At 46.0% G+C, this 18030-nt stretch overlaps 1 protein-coding gene across 4 annotated transcripts in view; it reads right to left on the bottom strand.

The window, feature by feature from the left end:
* Window positions 1-207: 207 nt before the first annotated feature.
* LOC134345890 (disintegrin and metalloproteinase domain-containing protein 12-like) overlaps window positions 208-18030 on the bottom strand; it is a 221200-nt gene continuing 203377 nt past the window's right edge. For all 4 annotated transcript variants that reach the window (XM_063047227.1, XM_063047228.1, XM_063047229.1 and 1 more), the window contains 2 exons: window positions 14179-14248; window positions 208-12306 (listed from right to left, as the gene is read on the bottom strand). In XM_063047227.1, the coding sequence (XP_062903297.1) occupies window positions 14191-14248 (58 nt within the window). In that variant the 3' untranslated portion in view covers window positions 208-12306; window positions 14179-14190. The remainder of the gene's footprint in view (window positions 12307-14178; window positions 14249-18030) is intronic.

The raw sequence follows: 18030 nt of genomic DNA, 5'->3' as shown, positions 1-18030 counted from the left end.
CTGTTTCCCCTCCCGCACCCCCTCTTCGTCTGTTCCCCCCCACACCCCTTCCTCACCTGTTCCCCCCCTGCACCCCCTCCTCGCCTGTTCCTCCTCACGCACCCCCTCCTCGCCTGTTCCCCCCCACACCCCCTCCTCGCCCGCAGCTCTGCTCAGTATTCCACGTCCTTTCCTGGGTAGAGTATAAACTGAACGCACAGATTCCAGTCAATCACTTTTATTACCTCAAGTAATGAACAGCTAGTACATCGAGAGTAAGTTGTGAAGAAGATTTTAAATATGTAAATCAAAACATATACCAATGTACTTTAAAATATCCACATGTACAGGAGCATAATAGCTCACCGACATCCCATAAAATATAGGTATCTTTCCACAGCATCATCTTGTTGCAGACTGTGTTTCTGTAAATACAGCACACCATACACCCCAAAAGTGAATACCCATCAGGAGGTTACAGAGAGAAGGCAGGAGAATGGGGTTGAGAGGGATATAAATCAGCCATGATGGAATGGCTGGAGCAGACTTGATGGGCTGAATGGCCTAATTCTGTTCCTATGTCTTAATGTCTTAGCATTAACTCTTGGTGCACTGCTACCAGACAGACAAATAACTGGCTGTACATTCCGACCTTCCCGGGTGCCCTGTGGTTGTAGTTCAGACAGAGTGTGATCTGGTGCTCCACTATTTATCGTTCGATTGAGCCATGCTGCCCAGAAGATCCCCAATCTAACCCTGACCTAATCACAATGACACAATGTGATGGTGCTGGGGTGATGGTGACAGTTACGGACTGCCCCAACGCGCCCCTCAGCTTTGTTGGTTGCTAACGCAAATGGCGCGTTTCGATGTGCGTGTGAAAATAAATCTGAAACTGAATCAGGGACTGGGCATGGAAGCAAGACAGAAATTGCTGGAAACTCAGTGCGGCAAATGGAATTGTTGGTTTGTTTTCATCTCAGTGGGCTGACAAGCAGACTCCTTCTGGAACAACTGCCGCGCCTCTGGTGAAGTATCAGCAGGCAGCACTTACAGTCCGTCCTTAACCCAACAGCTCGACAAAGGTGAGGATACGGTCAACGTTCCGAGCTGAGGCCCTTTGTCAGGACCGGAAAGGAAGAGGTCAGAAGGCAGAATGTGGTGAAAGTAGCCCTCTGCTTGGGAGGGAGCTCCAGCACTGCGAGAGGGCAGATATACTGGTCTCAGCCCAAAACATCTACTGTTTCTTCCCCCCTGGGGAAGATGCTGGGGGGAGGTTTAGGTTGGTAAATGGAGTGCTGCTTACCCTCGATGAGGCTGAAGTTAATTGATTTTTATTTAGAGATACAACATGGCAACAGGCCCAATCAGCCTATTGCACCCAGTTACACCGACTGAATGTGACCAATTAACTCACTAACCCACATGTCTTTGGACTGTGGGAGGAACCCAAGAGGTCACGCGGAGAATGTACAAGCCCCTTAAAAACAGCGGCAGGGATTGAACTGGGGTTGCTGTTACAGTCCTGCACTAACCACAATACCACGGTGCCTCTCTCACTGAGAGTTATCGGAGTTGCCTTTGTCCAGGCAGCTGCTGCATCGCTCTCCTGGCGTGCAGGTGTTTGAAAGACCCTGGGTTGTCCAGTTACTCAGTCCAGTTCCAACCCTCCTTGTATGCCGATGTTTATGTGATTGCCCTGAAGTGCAGGTCCTCAGCATTAGAACTGGCATGTCTGTCTAATCCCATTGTCTTTATTGTGTCCACCCCTCTCAATCAGTTCTTGATGTCTGGCGGAGTGAGTCGATTTGACAGGAGCCGGGTTTTTTGTAATGTGGGTCTCTCAGCAGAAACTGATATAAATAATTCCCAGGCACTCCTGACTGACCATGTTGCAATGTCTTCAGCCCTATCTCCAGCACCCACTCAGGGTCCCAACAACACCGAGGACAAGGATGTTCTGGGAAAAGGCCTCTGACTATCCACAGGATCAATGCCTCTCATCATCTTAATACACCTCCATCAGGTCACCTCTCATCCTCTGTCCCTCCAAGGAGAAAAGGCCAAGTTCACTCAATCTATTCTTGTAAGGCATGCTCCCCAATCCAGGCAACATTCTTGGAAATCTCCTCTGCACCTTTTCTATAGTTTCCACATCCTTCCTGCAGTGAGGTGACCAGAACTGAGCACAGTACTCCAAGTGGGGTTTGACCAGGGTCCTATATAGCTGCAACAGTACCTCTCAGCTCTTAAGCTCAATCCCATGACTGACGAAGGCCAATACACTGTATGCCTTCTTAACCACAGAGTCAACCTGCACAGCAGCTCTGAGTGTCCTATGGACTCGGACCCCAAGTTCCCTCTGATCTTACCAATAATACAATATTCTGCCATCATAGTTGACCTACCAGAATGAACCACATCACACTTATCTCAGTCGAACTCCATCTACCACTTCTCAGACCAGTTTTGCATCCTATCGATGTCCGACTGTAACTTCTGACAGCCCTCCACACTATCCACAACCTTTGTGTCATCAGAGAATTTACTAACCCATCCCTCTACTTCTTCATCCAGAAGAAGAAGAAGAAAAAGAAAGCCCTTAACTTCCAGTGGAGCCATCATGACGGCGTTTTTTTTAGCAGGCTTTCTTGTTTTCATGGGTCCGAGTTGCTAGCTTGACGCTCAACCCAGCACGGATGGAAAGTGTGCCTGGGGAGCCGGCTGAATTCGAACTCGGGAGCCTTCACTCCGAGGTCCGGAACTGACGTCACTACACCACCAGCCGGTCATCCAGGTCAGTTATAAAAATCATGAAGAGAAAGGGTCCAAGAACAGATCCCTGAGGCACACCACTGGTCACTGACCTCCATGTAGAATATGACCCATCTACAACCACTCTTTGCCTTCTGTGGGTAAGGCAATTCTGGATCCACAAAGGAAGATCCCCTCAGATCCCATGCCTCCTTACTTTTCTCAATAAGCCTTGCATGGGGTACCTTATCAAATGCCTTGCTGAAATCCATATACACTACATCTGCTGCTCTTCCTTCATCAATGTGTTTAGTCACCTCCAGGGTAGAAATTTCTGGATTGCTGCCTGTGCCATGCGCCAGTGAGGGTAGAAACAGGATGGTCTGGCAGATAAATGCGTGGCTGAGAAGCTGGTGCAGTAGGCAGGGCTTCAGGTTCTTGGATCATTGGGATCTCTTCTGGGGGAGGTATGATCTGTACAAGAGTGATGGGTTGCACCTGAACCCAAGGGGGACCAATATTCTCATGGGCAGGTTTGTTAGGGCTGTTGGGGAGGGTTTAAACTAACTTGGCAGGGGGTGGGAACCGGAGTGAAGGGATTCAGGAAAGAACAGATGGTAAAAAAGTAAAGATAGCGCACAGTCAGACTGTCAGGAAGGGTAGGCAGATGATAGGACATAATTGCAGCCAGCAGGGTGAGTATCCGTGCATTAGGAATTCAGAATCAACAAGGGCAGCAAATACAGCACTCAGTGTTATATCTCAATGCATGGAGTACAAAGTGGATGATCTTGTTGCACTTTTAGAGATTGTCGGGTATGATGTTGTGGCCATCACTGAATCGTGGCTGAAGGATGCTTGTAGTTGGGAGCTGAATGTTCAAGGTTACACATTATATCGGAGGGATAAGAAGGTAGGCAGAGGGGGTGGTGTGGCTCTACTGGTAAAGAATGGCATCAAATCAGTGGAAAGATGTGACAGAGGATTGGAAGATGTTGAATCCTTGTGAGTTGAGTTAAGAAACTGCAAGGGTAGAAGGACCCTGATGGCAGTTATATACAGGCCTCCCAACAGTAGCTGGAATGTGGACCACAGATTACAACAGGAAATAGAAAAGGCGTGTCAAAAGGGCAATGTTATGATAGTCATGGGAGATTTCAACGCAGGCAGATTGGGGAAGATCAGGTTGGTAATGGATCTCAAGAGAGAGAGTTTGTTGAATGCCTATGAGATGGCTTTTTAGAGCAGTTTGTCATTGAGCCGACCAGGGGATCAGCTATACTGGATTGGGTGTTATGTAATGAACCAGAGGTGATTAGGGAGCTGAAGGTAAAGGAATCCCAAGGAGACAGTGATCATTATGTGAATGCGTTCAACTTGAAATTTGATAGGGAGAAAGTAAAGTCTGACGTAGCAGTATTTCAATGTACACGTTTGTAGTAAAGAAAATTACAGTGGTATGAGAGAGGAGTTGGCCAAAGTAAATTGGAAGGAGATGCTGGCAGGGGTGACAGCAGAGCAGCAATGGCATGTGTTTGTGAGAAAAATGAGGAAGGTGCAGGATAGATATATTCCAAAAATACAGAAATACTCAAATAGCAAAATACAACCCTGGCTGACAAGGGAAGTCAAAGCTATTGTAAAGGCAAAAGAGAGGGCATACAACAAAGCAAAAATTAGTGAGAAGATAGAGGATTGGGAAGAATTTTTAAAAAGTCTACAGAGAACAACTAAAAGAATCATTAGAAGGGAAAAGATGAAATATGAAAGCAGGCTAGCAAACAATATCAGTGTGGATAGTGAAAGTTTCTCAAGTATTTAAAAAATGAAAGAGATGAGAGTGGATATAGGACCACTAGAAAATGAGGCAGGATAATTACTAAATGGGAGACAAGGAGATGGCAGATGAACTAAATGAGTATTTTGCATCATCTTCACTGTGGAAGACACGAGCTGTGTGCCAGATGTTGAAGGGTGAGAGGGAAGAGAAGTGGGTGCAGTTACTAATACAAGGGAGCAGGTACTCACAAAGCTGAAAGACCTAAAGGGACAGAAGTCACCTACACCAGATGAACTGCACTCAAGCGTTCTGAAAGAGGTAACATTAGAGATTATGGAGCCATTGATAATGATCTTTCAAAAATCATTGGACTCTGGCATAGTGCCAGAGAAATGAAAAATTGCAAACGTCACTGCATTCTTTAAAGGGGAAGGCAGCAGAAAGAAAATTACAGACCAGTTAGCTGACCTCAGTGGTTGGGAAGATGTTGGAGTCAATTTTTAAGATGAGGTTATGAAGTATTTGTTGACATAGAACAAGATAGTACAAAGGCAGCATGGTTTCCTTAAGGGAAAATCTTGCCTGCGAACCTGTTAGAATTCCTTGAGGAGACTACAAGTAGGATAGATAAAAGGGGCGCAGTGGATGTTGTTCATTTGGACTTTCAGAAGGCCTTTAACAAGGTGCCCCACATGAGGCTGCTTACCAAGTTAAGAGGTCATGATATTGCAGGAAAGTTACCGGGATGGTTAGAGCATTGGCTGATCGGTAGGAGGCAACGAGTGGGAATAAAATGTTGGCTGCCAGTGACTAGTTGTATTCAATAGAGGTCGGTGTTGGGTCCACCTTTTCTTGTGCTGTATATAAATGATTTAGATGAATGAATGGATGACTTTGTTGCCAGGTTTGTAGATGATACCAGTATTGGTGGATGGGCAGATAGTGTTGAGGAAACAGATAGGATGCAGAAGGACTTAGACAGATTAGGAGAATAGGCAAGAAAGTGGCAAATGAAATACAGTATTGGAAAATGCATGGTCTTGCCCTTTGGTACAAGAAATAAATGTGCAGACTATTTTCTAAAAGGAGAGAAAATCCAAAAGTCTGAGATGCAAAGAGACTTGGGACTTGGGAAGATCCTAAAGGTTAACCTGCAGGTTGAGTTGGTGGTGAGGAAGGCAAGGGCAATGTTAGCATTCATTTCAAGAGGTCTAGAATACAAGAGCAAGGATGTGATGCTGAGGCTTTATAAGGCACTGGTGAGCCCTCACTTTGAGTATTGTGAACCATTTTGGGCTCCTCATCTTAGAAAAGATGTGCTGGCATTGGAGAGGGTCCAAAGGAGGTTCACAAGAGTGATTCCGGGAATGAAAGGGTTATCATGTGAGGAAAGTTTGATAGCTCTGGGTCTGTACTTGCAGGAATTTAGAAGGATAAAGGGGGATCTCATTGAAACCTTTTGAGTGTTGGAAGGCCAAGGCAGAGTAGATGTGGAAAGGATGTTTCCCATGGTGGGGGAGTCTAGGACAAGAGGGTACAGCCTCAGGGTAGAGGGGCTTCCATTTAAAACAGAGATGTGGAGAAATTTCTTTAGCCTGAAGGTGGTGAACTTGTGGAATTTGTTGCCACAGGCAGTTGTGGAGGCCAGGTCATTGGCTATATTTAATCAGAGATTGATAGGTTCTTGATTGGACATGGCTTCAAAGTACTAGGAGAAGGCTGGAGACTGAGGCTGAGGAAGGGGAAAAAAGGATCAGCCATGATTGGACTCGATAGGCCAAATGGCTGAATACTACTCCTGTCTTATGGCCTTATCATCAAAGAGGCCCCACCCCTACTGTGAAGCATGGTGTTGGCTGCATATATAGGCACAGTAAATGATGTGGGTAAGGATGTAGATGGGTGAGTTAGCACATTTGCAGGTGATATGAAGATTGGTGGTATTGCGGATAATGTGGAAGACTGGTAAAGAATACAGTGGGATATAGTTTAGTTTCAGATATGGGTGGAGAACTGGCAGATGTGAATGCAGATATGGCAGAAACATCCAAATGAGAAGTGTTGCTGTTCGCGAGATCAAATGTAAAGAGACAGTACACTGTTAAGTGTTGATGACAGAGCGACCTTGGAGTCCAAGTTAAAAGCTGCCTGAAAGTGGCTACACAGGTTAATAGGGTTAATAGGATGGTTAATTACAGGTTAATAGGGTGGTTACAAAGGAATATAGTCTGCCTGTCCTAATTAGTTGAGGCATTGAGTTAAAGAGTCGGGAAGTAATGTTGCAGCCAATACCAGAACACCGATCCTGAGTTGGAGAGCAGGGAAGGTTGAGGTTTTAAAGGGAGACACTGCCTAGCGGAACGGTCATCGACAGAGTGGCCTGAGGTGGAGTGGTAGGGTTTCGGCTCATTCGGGCTTCGGAGAGGTAGGTGGGTAGCTGGACTTCATTTTTTTTTTTTTCCTTGCATTTTTTTTGAGGAATAGAGAACATGTCTGTTAGTACTTTGCTCTGGGTATCAGATGTGAGGCCACAGCTGCACCAGGTGCGCTGAGATGCAGCTCCTGAGAGACCGTGTTAGAGATCTGGAGCTGTGGCTTGATGACCTACAGCTTATTACGGAAAGTGAGCAGGAGATAGATAGGAGCTACAGGGAGTTAGTCACCCCGAGGCTGCAGGAGTTAGACAAGTGCATGACTGTCAGGGAAGGGATGGGAAGAGCTCAGATAATAGAGATCTCATTTTGGATGCTGTTGAGGGGGATGACTTGAAAGAGGATGACTACGGTGATTGGGTCTCTGGCACTGAGCCTGGTTCCATGGTGCAGAAGTGAGAGAAGAAGATGAGGGATGTGGTAGTCATAGGGGATTCCATAGTGAGGGGAACAGACAGGAGGTTCTGTCAGCCTGATAGAGATACTTGTATGGTGTGTTGCCTCCCAGGTGCCAGGGTACGGGATGTCTTGGATCAGGTGCAAAGTATTCTGAAGAGAGACAGTGAACAGCCAGAAGTCTTGGTATACGTTGGTACCAATGACATAGGTAGAAAAAGGGAGGAGGTCCTGAAGAGGGAATTCAGGGAGTTGGGTAGGAAGCTGAAAAGCAGGACCTCCAGGGTAGTAATCTCAGGATTGCTGCCTGTGCCACATGTGAATGAGCACAAGAATAACACGATCAGGCATATTAATGTGTGGCTGAGAGACTGGAGTAGGGGGCAGGGCTTCGGGTTCCTGGATCATTGGGGCATCTGCTGAGGGAGGTACGACCTGTACCAAAAGGACAGGTTACACCTGAACCCAAAGGGGTCCAATATCCTAGTGGGCAGGTTTAATAGAGCTGTTGGGGAGGCTATAAACTAATTTGGCAGGGGATGGGAAGCGGAGTGATAGGGTTGAGGAAGGGGAAAACAGAAATGAATCAAAGACAGCGTGCAACAGAGATGATAGAAAGGTCAGGCAGGAGATGAGGATAAATCACAGCCAGTGGGATGAGTTACAGGGCAATAGAGATGTGGTGCAGTTAAAACAGAAAACAACAAATACTGGACTGAAAGTGTTGTATTTGAATGCACGCAGCATAAGAAATAAAATGGACGATCTTGAAATTCAGCTATAGATTGGCAAATACGATGTTGCGGCCATCTCTGAAACTTGGCTGAAGGATGGCTGCCATTGGGAGCTGAATGTCCGAGGATATACGGTGTATCGGAAAGATAGGTTAGTAGGCAGAGGGGGTGGTGTGGCCCTGTGTATGAGCAAATAATATTAAATCATTAGAAAGGGATGACATAGGTTCGGAAGGTGTAGAGTCTCTATGGTTGGAGGTAAGAAATGGCAAGGGTAAAAGGACCCTAATGGCAGTTGTCTACAGACCTCCAAACAGCAGATGGGATGTCGATTACTAATTACAGCAGGAGATTGAAAAGGCATGTCAAAAGGGCAATGTCATGATAATCCTTGGGGATTTTAATGTGAAAGTGGATTGGGAAAACCAGGCCAGTACTGGACCTCAGGAGAGAGAATTTGTGGAAAGTCAAAGGGCTGGCTTTTTAGAACAGCTTTTTGTTCAGCCCACTAAGGGATCGGCTGTGCTGGATTGGGTGTTGTGCAATGATCCGGAGGTGATAAGGGAGCTTAAGGTTAAGGAAATTTGAGGAGAAACTAAATTCCAACGTGTCGGTATTTCAGAGGAAATTGCAATAGCATGAGAGGGGAACTGGCCAAGGCTGACTGGAAGGGGACACTAGCAGGAAGGACAGCAGCGCAGCAATGGCTGGAGTTTCTGTGAAAAATGAGAGAAGTGCCAGACAGATATATTCCAAATAAGAAGCAATTTTTGAATGGAAGGACACTATCGTAAACAACAGGAATTCTGCAGATGCTGTAAATTCAAGCAACACACATCAAAGTTGCTGGTGAGCGCAGCAGGCCAGGCAGCATCTCCAGGAAGAGGTGCAGTCAACGTTTCAGGCCGAGACCCTTCGTCAGGACTAACTGAAGGAAGAGTGAGTAAGAGATTTGAAAGTGGAAGGGGGAGGGGGAGATCCAAAATGATAGGAGAAGACAGGAGGGGGAGGGATGGAGCCGAGAGCTGGACAGGTGATTGGCAAAAGGGATACGAGAGGATCATGGGACAGGAGGTCCGGGAAGAAAGACGGGGGTGGGGGGGGGGGACACAGAGGATGGGCAAGGGGTATATTTAGAGGGACAGAGGGAGTAAAAGGAGAGTGAGAGAAAGAATGTGTGTATAAAAATAAGTAACAGATGGGGCACGAGGGAGAGGTGGGGCATTAGCGGAAGTTAGAGAAGTCGATGTTCATGCCATCAGGTTGGAGGCTACCCAGACGGAATACAAGGTGTTGTTCCTCCAACCTGAGTGACACTATTGTGTCTGACAAGTGAAGTCAGAGCCAAATTAAAAGCAAAAGAGAGGGCATACAAGGAAGCCAAAGCTAGTGGGAAGAAAAAGGATTGGGAAGCTTTTAAAACTTGCAGAAGGAAACTAAGAAAGTCATTAGGAAGGAAAAGATGGATTATGAAAGGAAGCTGGCAAACTAATATACAAAAAGCTTTATTAACTATATAAAGAGTAAAAGAGAATTGAGGGTAGATATAGGACCAATAGAAAATAACGCTGGGGATATTATAATGAGAGATGCAGGGATGGCAGAGGAACTGAATGCGTATTTTGCATCAGTCTTCACAGTGGAAAATGTCTGCAGTATACTGGACATTCAAGAGTGTCAGGGAAGTGAAGTATGTGCAGTGAAAATTACGACTGAGAAGGTGCTCAGGAAGCTTAATGGTCTGATGGTGGATAAATCTCCTAGACCGGATGGAGTGCACCTTCAAGTTCTGAAGGAAGTAGCTGGAGAGATTGCAGAGGCATTAACAATGATCTTTTAAGAATCGATAGATTCTGGCATTGTACCCGATGACTGGAAAACTGCAAATGTTACTCTGCTATTTAAGAAGGGTGGGAGGCAGCAGAAAGGAAACTATAGACCTGTTAGCCTGACATCAGTGGTCGGAAAATTGTTGGAATCAATAGTTAAGGATGAGATTACTGATTACTTGGAGGCACATGACAAGATAGGCCAAAGCCAGCATGGTTTCCTGAAAGGAAAATCCTGCCTGACTAACCTACTGCAATTTTTTGAGGAAATTACAAGCAGGGTAGACAAAGGAGATGCAGTGGATGTGGTGTACTTGGATTTTCAGAAAACCTTTGACAAGTTGCTGCACATGAAGCTACTTAGCAAGATAAGAGCCCATGGAATTACAGGGGAGTTACTAGCATGGGTGGAGCATTGGCTGGTCGGCAGATAACAGAGAGTGGGAATAATGGGATCCTATTCTGGCTGGCTGCCGGTTACCAGTGGAGTTCCACAGGGATCAGTTTTGGGACCGCTGCTTTTTACGATGTAGGTCAATGATTTGGACTATGGGATGAATGGATTTGCGGCTAAATTTGACGATGATACAAAGATGGCTGGAGGAGTGGGTAGTGTTGAGGAAACAGAGCCTGCAGAGAGACTTAGATAGTTTCAGGGAATGGGCAAAGAAGTGGCAAATGAAATACAATGTTGGAGAGTGTATGGTCATGCACTTTGGTGGAAGAAATAAACAGGCAGACTATTATTTAGATGGACAGAGAATTCAAAATGCAGAGATGCAAAGGGACTTGGGAGTCCTTGTGCAGGATACCCTGAAGGTTAACCTCCAGGTTGAGTTGGTGGTGAAGAAAAGGAATACAATGTTGGCATTCATTTCTAGAGGTACAGAATATAAAGCAGGGATGTGATGTTGAGGCTCTATAAGGAACTCGTGAGACCACACTTGGAGTATTGTGTGCGGTTTTGGGCTCCTTATTTTAGAAAGGATATACTGACATTGGAGAGGGTTCAGAGAAGATTCACAAGAATGATTCCAGAAATGAAAGTGTTACTGTATGAGGAACATCTGGCAGATCTTGGGCTGTATTCCCTGGAGTTCGGGAGAATAAGGGGGGGATCTTATAGAAACATTCTGAATGTTAAAAGGCCTGAACAGATTAGAAATGGCAAAGTTATTTCTCATGGTAGGGGAGCCTAGAACAAGAGGGTACGACTTCAGGATTGAAGGATGTCAGTTTAGAACAGACATGCGGAGAAATTATTTTCGTCAAAAGGTGGTAAATCTGTGGAATTTGTTGCCATGAGCGGCTGTGGAGGCCAAGTCATTGGGTGTATTTAAGGCAAAGATGGGTAGTTTCTTGATTAGCCAGGACATCAAAGGGTATGGAGAGAAGGCAGGGGAGTTGGGATGACTGGAAGAATTGGATCAGCCATGATTGAATGGTGGAGCAGACTCGATGGGCCGAATGGCCTACCTCTGCTGCTCTATCTTATGGTTTTATGGCTTTATAAACTCTGGGTAGGCTGCATTGCGTACAGTTCTGGTCGTCCCATTGCAGGAAGGACACTGTGGCTTTGGAGAGGGTGCAGAAGAGACATACCTGGATTAGAGGGCATGTGTTCTAATGGGGGTTTCAACAGACTTGGGTTGTTTTCTCTGGAGCAGCAGGGTCTGAGGGGAGATCTGATTGAGGTTGAGAAGATTGAGAGGCATAGGTAGAGTCAACAGCAAGTATCTTTTCCACAGGGTTAAAATGACTAATAGCAGAGGGCATGCCTTTAAGGTGAGAGGGGGGTAATTTCAAAGGAGATGTGAAGGGCACTTTTGTTTTCGGAGAGGTGGGTGCCTGGAATCACCAGCCTGTGGTGGTGGTACAAGCAGATACATTAGAGGCTGTTAAGAGACGTTTCAATGGGCACATGGATGTGAGGACATAGACATTGTGTAGGCAGAAATGGTTAGTTTAGTGGAATATTTAATCACTAGTTTAATTAGTTCAGCATCAACCAGTGACGCCATTTACACCTGCTCTGGTTAACCCTACATATTTATGGTTTGATGAGTCTGTTGGCCATAGTTTAGCTGTTCATGAAGTTGCCAGGAGTGTTCATAATCCAGCAGAAAATCACAAAATTCACCTGGTGTGTTATTCTTTACAATGTGCAGAGTAATTATTGCTAAGTAAATATCGATACTTCTTCATGAAAAGTTGCAGCTGCTCAGTCGGCCCCCCTCCCCCATCCTTTCCGGTCCCGCTGGGAAAGTGATCAGTTAAACAGGGATTGATTCTGATCAGCAACTCCACCCCACGTGCTTCGGGATTTAAACATGGTGAAAAGCTGTGATCACAGACGTTGTACAATCAATAGGCTGTTGTAGTTGTCCAGTCGATGTCTGAATCTGTTGAGAGAAGAGAGTTCCAGTGAGTATGAATGGTAATGAGTATACAGACAGACAATCTCTTTCCACTGCTGTGGTCAAATCTTTCCATCTTGCTGCTAACATTATCCAAATACATATGGCAAATCAGAAACACGAGATCGCTAGATGCTGGAAATCCAGAGCAACATATCCAAATTGCTGGAGGAACTCAGCAGGTCAGACAGAACCTGCCCACTTCCTCTCCAGTCCTGGCAAAGTTTGGGGTGGTGGTGTGAGGCTGAGAGCTCGGTGTCTGCCAGTGAGATCTGTCAGTCAGTCTCAATGGTCAATGCTCCCCAGGCGGTGGGGGGTGTAGAGTAAGACTGAAGGCTCCGTGTCTGCTGCTGAAATCTCAGAGTGACAAGGGTCGATGCTCCCCAGCAGCTGGCCAGCGGGGTAAGAACATAAGAAATAGGAGCAGGAGTTCACCATCTGGCCCGTCAAGCCTGCTCCGTCATTCAACAAGATCATGGCTGATCCGGCCATGGACTCATCTCCACCTACCTCCTTTTCTCCATAACTCTTAAATCCCCTACTGTGCAAAAATCTATCCAACCTTGTCTTAAATATATTTACTGAGGTAGCCTCCACTGCTTCATTGGGCAGAGAATTCCACAGATTCACCACCCTCTGGGAAAAGCAGTTCCTCCTCATCTTCATCATAAATTTACTCCCCCAAATCTTGAGGCTATGTCCCCCAGTTCTCGTCTCCCCTGCCAGTGGAAACAACTTTCCTGTCTCTATCTTAAGTATCCCTTTCATAATTGTACATGTTTCTTTAAGATCCCCTTTCATTCTTCTGAATTCCAGTGAGTACAGTCCTAGGCGACTCAACCTCTCCTCATAGTCTAACCCCAACATCTCTGGAATCAACCTGGTGAACCTCCTCTGCATCACCTCCAAAGCCAGAATATCCTTCCTCAGATAAGGAGACCAGAACTGCACGCAGTACTCCAGGTGCAGCCTCACCAGTACCCTGTACAGTTGGAGCATAATCGTCCTGCTCTTAAATTCGATCCCTCTAGCAATAAAGGCCAACATTCCACTTGCTTCTTGATAACCTGCTGCACCTGCAAACCAACCTTTTGTGATTCATGCACAAGCACGCCCAAGTCCCTCTGTACAGCAGCGTGCTGCAATCTGTTACCATTTAAATAATAACCTGCTCTTTCATTTTTCCTCCCAAAGTGGATGACCTCACATTGACTAACATTGTACTCCATCTGTCAGACCCGTGCCCACTCACTTACCTATCTATATCTCTCTGCAGACTCTCTCTATCTTTTGCACAATTTGCTTTTCCACTCAATTTAGTATCATCAGCAAACATAGATACACTACACTTGGTCCCTCTTTCAGATCATTAATGTATAACGTGAACAGTTGTGGGCTCAGCACTGACCCCTGTGGCACACCGCTCACCACTGATCGCCGACTAGACTAACACCCATGTGTCCCAACTCGCCGCTTTCTATTAGTTAACCAATCCTCTGTCCATGCTAATACATCACCCCCAACTCTATGTACCCTTATCTTATGCACAAGTCTTTTAAGTGGCACCATATCGAACACCTTCTGGAAATCCAAGTAAATAATGTCCATCTGTCCCCCCCTATCCACTGTGTTCATTATATCCTCAAAGAGCTCCAGTCAGTAGCTCCAGCCGTGGTGTGAGGCTGGGGACTCAGTGTCTGCTGGTGAAATCTCAGTCACTGACAATACGTCCCAGCGGATGGGGGTGGTGGTTGGGGGGGGTGGGTGCTTGGGGTGATGTGAAGCTGAAGTCTCCGCAAGGCTGTGGTCAGGAATCACGGATCTCGGCCCGTGAGCTCGGGATGTACATTCACTCACCGTCCGGCTCTGTCACAATTTGGCAGTGGGTGGTGAAACCTGTATTCCTGCATGGCCGGCAAGGCGAGGTCTAAATGGAATGAATCACAAGAAACCCTCTGAATGTTCAGTGTCATTCTCCAGAAACATTAACTTAGAGCAGATCGATACCAGCACATAGACAGTGACGCACTTTCAAAGTTCAAAGTACATAAATATCACCGGATACTATACTGAGATTCATTTTCTTTCAGGTTTTCATGGTAAATGCAAAGATACTTGATAGAATGGATGAAATATCGCACACAGACAAACAACCGATGTGCAACAGACAACAAACTAGTCAAATACAATAAATAAATAATATTGAGGACATGAGTTGTCGAGTTGTTGAAAGTGAGTCTGTAGGTTGTGGAGTCAGCTCGAGCTGAAATCAGTGACGTTATCCCCTCCGGTCAGGGCAGAGATTGATAGGTATCTGAGTAGCCAGGGCATCAAAGGTTATGGTGAGAAGGCGGGGCAGTGGGACTAAATGAGAGAATGGATCAACTCATGATAAAATGGTGGAGCAGACTCGATGGACCGAATGGCCGGGTTCTGCTCCTTTGTCTTACGGTGGAAGAGCCGGATGGCTGAGGGGTAGTAACTCTTCCTGACCCTGGCACTGTCAGTACCTCTTTCCCGACGGCAGCAGTGAGAAGGGAAGATGGCCTGGCTAGTGGGGGACATGATGATTGACGTTGCTTTCTTGCAACAGCACTCCTTGGGACATCACAGTAAACAGCAGGGAGCTTAGAGACATTGATGTACAGAGTGACCTTGGGGTTTGAGTACTTAGCGCTCTGAAAATGGAGACACAGGCAGAGAGGGCAGTGAAGGTGGGTGTTCAGCTTGCCTGCCTTCACGGTGCAGAATTCAGCACTTAGCACAACACAGGTTGTCAGCTCACACCTGGGGGCTTTGTGCACAGTTCTGGTTACTGCACTACAGGAAGCATGTGGGAGCAACAGGTGGAGAAGAGATTCACTAGGATGTTGACTGGAATGAAGGTCTGGGGTTACAAAGAGATCGGATCAGCCGGGAAGGTTTTCCCTGGAGCAACAAAGCAGAGGGGTGATCGCAAAGGTTTATCATATTACAAATGGTAGATAGTTTTCCCAGTGTGGGGCACAGATTGAAAGGAGACAGCAGTGGGAACGTAGGACGAGCTGCCAAAGGCACATACAACAGTTAAAAGACATTTGGACAGGTACATGAATCAGAGAGGAATGTGGCAAATGCAGGCACATGGCATAGTTTAGATGGGGATCGTGGTTGTCATTGATGGACTGAAGGGCCCGTTCCCATGCTGTACGACTCGATGATGATAGATTCCTAACGACTTATTTGGTGAATTGGTCCATATTCCTGTATTCCCTCTCTCTCTGTTCAAAAGCGGGCTGCCTCGTTCATTTTTCCAGTCCAGGTACAAGGTCCCGGGATGAAGACAACTCTGAGAGATTGTGTTTACATCATCTGCCAGGTTTTCACTCATTTGCTTTTCGATCTCTGGGTTGTCGGGGCTTGGTTTTGTTCGTGGTGTGACAAGTTCTCTTTACAGGTCGAGTTTGCTATCCAGCTCCTCTACTGAGGTGATACCTTCTGTGGAGTGACCGTCTCGTTTGGTTTCTCCAGTGTAGAGACAACAGAGTGATCGCCAGATTCAATGAAGTCACTGCTTCACCGAGAGAGATGCTTCGTGCATCTGGTTGGTGGCAGGACAGCTACTACAACTCCTGAGTGGTAAGGTGAGGGGTTCAATGTCGCTAGCTATGAGCCTCCGAGGAAAGCCACCGCTACAACCTGCAACCTGGTCATCTCTGAGCTGAGGTACGCAGATGTTTCCAACGAGTGGACAGTCATTGCGACAGTGGCTGCGGTACCGGACAGCATCCCAGGGCGAGTACTTGGAATGTGACGGGTGTTTACTGACATTTTTAATCTCTCCCTCTCCCAGTGTAAAGTGTCCTCCTGCTTCAAATTATCCACCATTGTCCCTGTACCAATAAAGACCGAGGTAACACGCCTGAACGACTGGCGTCCTGTCGAACGCAGCTTAATAATAAGCAAAAGTCTTGAATTTGGACCTACAATCGAATTTATTTACAGCAATTTTTGGGATCATTCCACCGGAAGCAGGATATATTCCTGTTTCCACTCAATGGATGATGGCTTTTACAACTTTATTGGCTAGGAGAGCCATTTTGCCTAAATGGAAGGATTCTAATCCACCTACTGTTTTTTATTGGCTTTCCACCATTATGTCCTAAGTTTAGAGAAAATAAGTAGTCAGACATTTGATACATTCTTTAAATTTGAAGAAACCTGGCGACATTTTATTCAATATCTTCATATGGTTTGATTTATTGCTCTTCCTGTTACTTTCTCGAAACTTTGGATTTGATCAGAGTTTCTCTTTCTTCTTGCTTTTACTCTCAGTATGGGCTGCCCAGTCCCCTTTTTTTCTTTTTTAGATTAATACTATGTATGATCTTGATAATGTTTATTTTACCTTTTATATGTATTGTTATTGATATAGATATGTGGGATAATTCTCCTCTCATTTGTATATATGTACTTTTTAAAAAATTAATAAAAAGATTGAAAATGAATAATAAGCAAATGCTTTGAGAAGCTAGTCAAGGATCACATCTGCAGCTTGCTACCACCCAAACTGGACCCCCTACAATTCACCTACCAACTCAACCGATCGACAGATGATGCAATAGCCCCAGCTCTACATGCCGTCCTTACACATCTGGAGTAGGAGGATCCCTATGCGAGAATGCTGTGCTTCGACTACAGTTCAGCATTCAACACTATAGTTTCCTCCATGCTTGACAAGAAGCTCAGAGACCTCAGCCCTAACCCTGCCTTGGGTAGCTGGATCCTGGACTTCCCGTCAGATCGTCAGCAGGTGGTAAGAGTGGGCTCCCTCACCCCCACCCCTCTGACTCTCAACACAGGAGCCCCTCAGGACTGTGTACTAAGACCCCTCCTTTACTCCCTGTATACCCATGACTGTATCACCATCCACAGCTCCAATCTGCTAATTAAATTTGCTGATGACACTACATTGATTGGCCTGGTCTCAAACAATAACGAGATGGCCTACAGGGAAGAAGTCATCTCTTTGACATAGTGGTGTCAAGAAAACAACCTCTCCCTCAATGTTGCAAAAACAAAGGAGCTGGTTGTGGACTACAGGAGGAATGGAGATGGGCTAACCCCTATTGACATCAATGGATCTGGGGTTGAGAGGGTAAAGAGCTTTAAGTTCCTCGGCATCCACATCACCGAGGATCTCACGTCGTCTGTACACACCAGCTGTGTGGTGAAAAACACACAACAGCACCTCTTTCACCTCTAACCACTGAGGAAGTTGGTATGGGCCCCCAAATCCTGAGAACTTTCTACAGGGGCACAATTGAGAGCATCCTGACTGGCTGCATCACCACCTGGTATGGGAACTGTACTTCCCTCAATCGCAGGACTCTGCTGAGAGTGGTGCGGACAGCCCAGCGCATCTGTAGATGTGAATTTCCCATGACTCAGGACATTTACAAGGACAGGTGTGTAAAAAGGGCCTGAAGGATCATTGGGAGCCCGAATCACCCCAACCACAATCTATTCCAGCTGCTACCATCCGGGAAACGGCACCACAGCATAAAAGCCAGAACCAATGGGTTCCGGGACAATTCTTCCACCAGGCCATCAGACTGATTAACTCATGCTGATTTGAGTGCATTTCTATGTTACATTGACTGTTCTATTTATTATAAGTTACTATGATTGCACTTTGTACATATAGATGGAAACGTAACATAAAGATTT

The sequence above is a fragment of the Mobula hypostoma genome, chromosome 4 (genome assembly GCF_963921235.1).
Source record: "Mobula hypostoma chromosome 4, sMobHyp1.1, whole genome shotgun sequence".
Classification (NCBI taxonomy): Eukaryota; Metazoa; Chordata; class Chondrichthyes; order Myliobatiformes; family Myliobatidae; genus Mobula; species Mobula hypostoma.
Note: the sequence above shows the minus strand (reverse complement) of the source record. Positions and strands in the feature narration are given on the sequence as shown.